The sequence below is a fragment of the Lathyrus oleraceus genome, chromosome 6 (assembly GCF_024323335.1).
Source record: "Lathyrus oleraceus cultivar Zhongwan6 chromosome 6, CAAS_Psat_ZW6_1.0, whole genome shotgun sequence".
NCBI classification, from domain to species: Eukaryota; Viridiplantae; Streptophyta; class Magnoliopsida; order Fabales; family Fabaceae; genus Lathyrus; species Lathyrus oleraceus.
This window is the reverse complement of record NC_066584.1, coordinates 43,261,969-43,269,588: the sequence shown is the minus strand read 5'-3', so window position 1 is coordinate 43,269,588 and position 7,620 is coordinate 43,261,969. Positions and strand designations below refer to the sequence as shown.

Below are 7,620 nucleotides of genomic sequence, written 5' to 3'. Positions count from 1 at the left end.
CACAAATCCATATTGTCAAGATAAAGTATAATGACCAAAAACCTGCAAATCATGATTTAGTGTCTTTTATCTTAAATAATAAGTCTTTGATTCAAGGATGTCATTTGAAAGATGTTATTGATAATGAATGTGTTATGGTGGATGATTAGGGCATGTGGATATGCAAATTTGAAAAAAGGAAGGAAAATTTTGGGGTATGACAACTTCCCCTATTTAATCGTCTTGGACCTGGATGTACGAATTGCGACAACTTTTCGAGCACTCAAGATAGAAGAGGATTAAATACAAGAATGTCCAAAAATTTGATTGTTAAGAATGAATGTAATGTGAGCAAGGTAAATGTATTATTAGGGATTTGGACTGTCATACAAAATTTTCTAGGTTTAGTTGTTGGGGTTGAGTGAATATCTGTTGGGGAAACAAGGTCAGTCATAAGAAAAATGTTTGATATGCATGATATATGCAATGTATGATTGATTTTCATGTTGCATGATGTTATGTATGCTAAGCTACTATGTGGGTTATTTTTTGTGAGAGGCATGACCAGTATATACAAGGATGGCGCCCTTTTTGCATGGTGGTAGACTTTGATTTTCTGACCTCTGACAACTGAACCAGAAAATTTGTACTTCAAAGAGATAAAGGAAGGTGTGAGTGTTCATGATGATTTTTGTTTTTCCTTTACTGATGAGCTTTGGCAAGTATTGGTAGTTGAGATATTCTCACGCGGTTCGACAAAGATAAAGATTGATTGCGTACTTGCAAAAGGCAAGCATAAAGAGTGTAAAGAAATTTGGTAAAAGGTCTTGAAAATGATTTTTCCAGACGAAAACCGGGATTTAGAATGAATTTTCATACGGGAACTGGACTTTGAAATGTTTTTCCACACGGGAACTGGACTTTGAAATGATTTTCCAGACGAGAACTGGACATTGAAAATGTTGGTCAAACGAGAACTGGACTTTAAAATAATTTTCCAGACAAGAACTGGGTTTTGAAATGGTTTTCCAAATGGGAACTGAACTTTGAAATGCTTTGTCAGACGAGAACTTGAATTTGAAATATTGTCCAGACGAGAATTGGGCTTTGAAAGAGTGTCAATCGAGGTTGGACTTTATAGGGAACTCGTTGGGGATATCATCTGGGAATTTATGTGGGTAATATTCTCTTCTGAGGTACATTATTGTTGGGTCCTTTGTGCAAGGTACCAACTCTAGCTTATGCTTTGTATGCATGTTTGAATTTATATGGCATAATGTTCCATCTTGATGGATATGCTACACATATTTAGAGATATAATGTTATGTAATGATGATTACTATATGTGGAATGCCAGTATAGTTGGGCTTTGTGGGATGGAAGTCAAGTTGGGATTTATGGAGGGATGCCAAGCAAAATTGGGCTTTGAAGGTTCCAAACGAGTTTGGATTTAAGTAGATGCTAAGCAAAATTAGGTTTTAAGGAGGTACCGAGAAAAATTGGTCTTTAAGAGATGCCAAGCAAGTTAGGCTTTAGGGGATGCTAAGCATGTTGGACTTTAAAAGATGTCAAGCAAGTTGGGCTTTAGGGGATGCCAAGCAAGTAAGGCTTTAAAAGATGCCAAGTAGGTTGGACTTTAAGAAATGCCAAGCAAGTTGGGATTTAAGGGATGTCAAGCAAGTTGGGATTTAAAAGATGCCAAGTAAGTTGGGCATTAGGGAATTCCAAGCAAGTTGGGCTTTAAAAGATGCCAAGCAGGTTGGGCTTTAAGAGATGCCAACCAAGTTGGGCTTTAAGGGATGCCAAGCAAGTTGGGTTTTGAGAGGTGCCAATAAAGATTGGGCTTTGACTTTTCTTGTTTGTTTTGCAAGGCTTCATGATATGCCCGATGAATGATATGCATGAGTGAAGCGACATGATTAATGCATGATGATGATTTGTGTAATAATTTACTAAATTCTCATGTGGTGGGGGATGGAAGATTTGAGGCTAGGATAAGGGTTATGAAGACATGATTCTCAGGCACCTACTTCAAGCTCAATGGTTGTTGTCACACTTTTGCACTTGCCTCAAAACATGGACAGAACTTGTACCTTTGTAGCTTATATTTGCCCCAGTCTGTTAGGTATTTGCATGGATTGCCCCCAATCACAAGTTATGAAGCAACCTTATCATAGACGGTCTCGATCTAACTTGTCCCAGTGTCTTGAAGTTGTATACCCCTGATTTGTCATCTCTTGGAGTGGTTGACTTATTGTGCTCTTGAGGTGGCCTACCTTAATGCGAGCCTTGAAGTAATTTTTCCCCTAGCTGGTTGTTCTTGGAGAGATTTATCGAATCTCGACGTGATTGCCCCAGATTGACTGCATCTTGAAGCGGATTGTCCTTTTGCTCAACTGAGTCTTCAGGTGTTTTGCACCTCAGTGTGATCCCAATTCTCATTGTGGAAAATTTCTTGATTCCAAGTGCTTATTCACGAATAAGAGTGTTAAATCCATGTTCACTGAGATGATGACATATAGTGAATGAATCACTAGTTAGAATGTCATATCAATACCAACATAAATGATAAGCAAATCGATTAGGAGTCAGTTTTAACGCGATCATGTTGTAATATGCTTTCGAAATAAACCTTACTTCAATTAGGTCTTTTAAGGGTTGTAACATGGTCTGATTCACGGTTTCAGAATAAAAGGATTTATGGTTCAAAATTTTATTTTAACCCACTCATTCTCCTTGATGTTCTCCATGTTCTTCATATTTCAAAAGGATCTTGAATGGTGATGGTAAAGGAACCAGCGAGATTTTCAGAGTGGCAGACACCCACTTTTTGTTTTTTGTTTGTAATCACACGAATTTGCTCTTGTTAAGGACTTGTTTCCTTTTGATCCTTTGTTTTCCTTTTTGTCTTTGATTTTCCTAACTTTTACCTGGACTGATTTTTCAGTCCACCGGGATGCCCTGATTTTTGTCTAAGTCGTTTGTTTTCAAGCTTTCGACTTAGCGGGTTGTCTCTTTTTTTTTAATCATTTTTTTTGTGTTGAAATAAATCGTGTGACATTTGTTCGTTTGGTGTATTGAAGGGTTGTGACTTCCTAAGTGTTGTCTAGTAGAGATAGTTGTTACTTCTTATGCATTTTGGTACAATGTCAATATGTATTTTAAAATGTTTATAAATTTTAGTGTGTCTGGTTGCGAATGAAATTGGAGTATGTTTGAGCACATTTATTAAAAAAAAGTAGATTGGAGTATAAAAACTTAATGATCTTTTATCTAATAATTTTTAGTGTGTATGATTTATAATGCATTTAATTATCTAATGATTTATAGTGTCTTTGTTTTTTTATCAACGTTAATTATGTTTTGTTTAGTATATAATTCTCTTTCTAATGATTTATAGAAATAAGAAGAAACAAAATTATGACCTTACCAATTTTGAAATACTTAGTAACCATTCCTAATTGAGTGTTGGAGGATTCGTCAATATTCTTAACTATTCTGGAAGAGGAATCACTATGTTGTGATCTTGCTAGTAAGAAAATCCAAAATATTTCAAATGATATTTGTATGTTGTTAGTTATTGTGAACTTGTGATTACAATTTTGTTATTTTAATTTATTGTTGTATGTCAATTGTTAAACTCTAAAAATTGATGCTATTATAGATCAATTAAATTTAAATGAAGTTGAAGATGATTAGAAAACATAGACCAAAATAATGATATCGTTGACGGAGAAGATGTTGCAATTTTGATGTTTTGGATGAAAGAGAGCCCAACATTAAAACAACTTTCCCTCCTTATAATTAAATTCATTAGACATTGCAGTTATTTTGTTATCCAATTTATATTGCAATTAGATTATGTTGCAATTAGACTTTGTTTAAAACTTATTTAGATTTGTACTAGTATTTGATACTATTTCTTTGTGTATGATAATTACATTTAGAATTTGAATTTAAAGAATAAATTTGTGAAATTGATATTTTCAAATTTTTTTAAATGTCATTTTTTTTTAGAGTCATCCAATTTAATGGCTATATAGTTATAGAGACATGTTTATACAATCGAGCTATCCGCTTTTATTCGGTTTAATCATACGGTTTGATCAATAATCTAGTGATTTAAGCAATGAATCAGTGACTCAATTTTCTCGTCAATTCAACCAATAATCTAAATTCTATAGACTTTTTAATAACCTGAGTATGTTCTACTTAATTAAAGAGATTTTCTAAAAAATCCCGACCTAGTCTTTTTATTAAAGATATTGGGCTTATAGATACAGGTCCGGCTATAGACTCCAATAAATCGATCTAACATATTCTCATACTTAAATTTAAGAGAGTTTGAGTTAAAATTCATATCTATTATTAGAAGAAAAAAAATCCTAAAATCCTGAATTAAGAAAATTCAAATGTAACCGTCATACTATTAATTAATTAGTTAAATTAACGAATTTCCTTTGCTTTATGCTATAACCCTCCAGATTAAGGTGACATTTCACCTAACTAGATTCCTAATTCTCTGTGCTTTAGATTCCTAATTCTCTGTGCTTTTTTATTTGTTATTCATTTAAATTGTTCATTACTTAATTCAAATTATTTTATCTCCCACATTGTTAGTTTGTTAAAACATTGTCCACATTGTTACAACAGGGTGAAAAAGACATCTTTGATTCTGACCGAAACAAAATTTCAATCAAGACCACATACATGGCAATCGAATTTCATTATTTGATTAAAAAAAAAATGTTTCAATGATATTTAACTATAATTTCTTCCTCTAAAAAAACTACTATTATTCAAAATGCAGAACAAACTTAACAAACCAAAAGTCCCACCTTTCATCCACACAAACCTGTAATGTAAAATAACAACTATGCAGCATTCAATTTCCTTTTCTCCTATATTAAACGCAAAATACATTGTTCTAGCATCATATTCTCCACTCCCACTATCCAAATTTTGTGTCAAGATGAGTTCTTAACTTTTTATCGACCCTCAAACTTAATGCATGTTTGATATCACACTAGGAGTAATCAGGTAAACATACTGTAAAACCAAACATGCACACTTCAAGTTCCTACTAAAACTTCACAAAACTACCTCATTATTGAAAACCCAACTAAATTTGACACCATGTGGCTTCATCTTCCGTGCCCGCGCATCAGCGCGCTCTTGCAGCCTCCTAATCCTCGGCGCTAACCCACAAACATAATCTTGCGCCTTTTTACCCTCGCTCGTTAATCCTTCCAGCTTCTCCAATCTCCACCGTTCGACTAAAAACTCCAAGATATCAGCATAATCATTAGCCGTGTAGACACCCGTGCGTTGTGCCACGGCTGCGAAATGCTCGAATAGCTTAGGGTCTTGTCCATCGTACATAAGGTGTGCAGGCATTGTGATTTTTTTCTCCATCATGTCACCAATGGCTACCATTGCTCCTGAGGGGTCAACTTCGAGAAGCTTCTCGACGATTTTTGAGTACGCGTTCTCGTGACGCTTCTCGTCTGCTGCGATTGTACCGCATATGCGCGCAAGCACTGGATCGCCTCCTTCTTTTGCTAAGCGAGCTGTGTTTCCGTGTGATACAAATGTGGCTCGCTCTTGGAATGATGTGTATACGAATCCCAAATATGGATTGTTTTCTGTTCCTGGGTCCTGTGATCAATACAAACAGAAAACAATGTAGCCATTATTTTCAACACAATATATGAGACCCAGACTCAAACGAGAACACAATGGGACACATTCTGATATTGATAATATCTAAAATATAAAATATCAAAACCTATGACACCGACACCGATGAATAAAGACACCAATAAAGAAAAAAAAAATTTAAAACGTTTGTATCTGAATTTTTCGTGTCCAGCACAGTATAGTATAAGTGTCATTTCAGAAAAAATAAATTATTTTACACTTGGTTGACTTTCCCTACATTTATTTTTGACAAGCCTAAAGCGTCATCAAACACCATGACACACTATGAAGGACACACACCTCTAGATACATACACCTCTAGGAATAGGCATGTCGTATCATAGTGGCCAACATGCATCGGCGTATGACATTTGTACGACATATGTACGATACTTGTCAAAAGAATCAAATAAGTCATACAAGTGTCCCCTATTAAAATGGTTTTTCTCTTTGATTCGAAACTCTTAAAGTTGGTGTTTAAGACTAGTATATAGCATTCATGGAACACATGTCTCATACAAGACATTCGGATTATCCAGTGTTTCATAAAGAAATGTTTTTTCTTTGTTTCAAAAGGCCTTATATAGTTTTTGAACAAATCTGAGATACATCTGAATGGTTTAATCTAATCAAATTAAACACGTATTGAACAATGTTATCCATAAAAAATTAAAGACATTAATTTTAATTAGATTATTCTTAACTCTTTAAATGATCGATATATTAACCTCAATTACCATCGTATATGCATATGTAACGGTGTCAATTTCTTATTGTTTTTGTATGATCAGTGTTCGTGTGTGTCTAGTATTTAATAAGAAGTAAAAACAACTATATCAAAACATATAAAAAATCCTAAGAGAAAAAGAAAACTCACCATGCCAGCTCCAATAAGATACTGAACAGTTTTCTCAATCTTCTCCATATCAACCCTCCCAGAAAGATACAAGTAAGTCCTAAGCAAATCTCCATGCCTATTCTCTTCCGCAGTCCAAGCCCGTGTCCACACGGCCCACGGGCTTGGACTCGCACCAGTCTCATCACCAACCCCATCAAGCCCATTAATCATACTCTGATAAGTCGGAAGCGCGTCTTCCGTCACCATATCACCCACCAACACAACAAAATACTCATCCGGAAGCTCTTTGGTTCGATCCCGAAGATCTTTCACTTTCTCTGTGAATTCATCGAACGGTAAAGAAGGATCAGGGAGAAAACTCTGTGGCTGCCAGCATTGTTCCACGGGCTTTAGCAGGGGCAATACAGACTCAGAAGCCCAGGTTTCTAGTGACTTGAAAATTTCGAGTTTTTCCGGTGGCAATGAGTGGGTTTTGGAGAGTTTTAGTGATGGTGGCGCGGCGGAGACGGTGGATTTCGGTGGTGGAAGTAGGTGGCGATGTGTTCGGTTGTTGATGGTTTTTGGAGTGTTCCATGTTAGTGGAAGTGTTTTAACGGAGGGACAAGTTTGAATATGCATGGTTTTGGTGTTTTGTTTTGTTTTGTGTTGTTTGTTAAGGTAGAAGTGAAACTAATGAATATTTGTAGGAAATTTGATTAGTTATTACCCTTCTTCTTAGGACTAATTTACAGAAATGCCATTCTATGTTATATATTAATGTATTAATATCATTGGTTATGACAAGGTTGAAATTTGTAAGTTTTCTTTTTATGATTGGGTGTATTTGGTTGAGAAAATAAAGAAAAGTTTAGGAAAATTATGGTTAGAAAGGAAAGGGTATAATTGTAATTGAGGGATTTATGTGGCATTGGGAAGACCATGTTTCAGTAGTAGAAAAAAGGGGATTTTGTAAAACAGGGGGTGCTCTGGTTTTGGTGGAGAGAACTATTGGAGATCGTACAGGTTAATAGGGATTCTGTGGATTTTTAATTGCCAGCACATTTGTTAATGTTTATTATTATTTTTTTCTATATTTTGGTATG

The 7,620-nt window shown here is 35.1% G+C and overlaps 1 protein-coding gene across 1 annotated transcript; it reads right to left on the bottom strand.

The window, feature by feature from the left end:
- Positions 1–4,718: 4,718 nt before the first annotated feature.
- LOC127091698 (stearoyl-[acyl-carrier-protein] 9-desaturase 6, chloroplastic) lies at positions 4,719–7,207 on the bottom strand. Its single transcript, XM_051030384.1, has 2 exons — positions 6,557–7,207; positions 4,719–5,637 (listed from the first exon to the last, which is right to left on the bottom strand). The coding sequence occupies exons 1-2, from the start codon at positions 7,154–7,156 to the stop codon at positions 5,071–5,073; spliced, it is 1,167 nt and encodes a 388-aa protein (XP_050886341.1). The 5' UTR covers positions 7,157–7,207; the 3' UTR covers positions 4,719–5,070.
- Between the last annotated feature and the right edge of the window lie 413 nt (positions 7,208–7,620).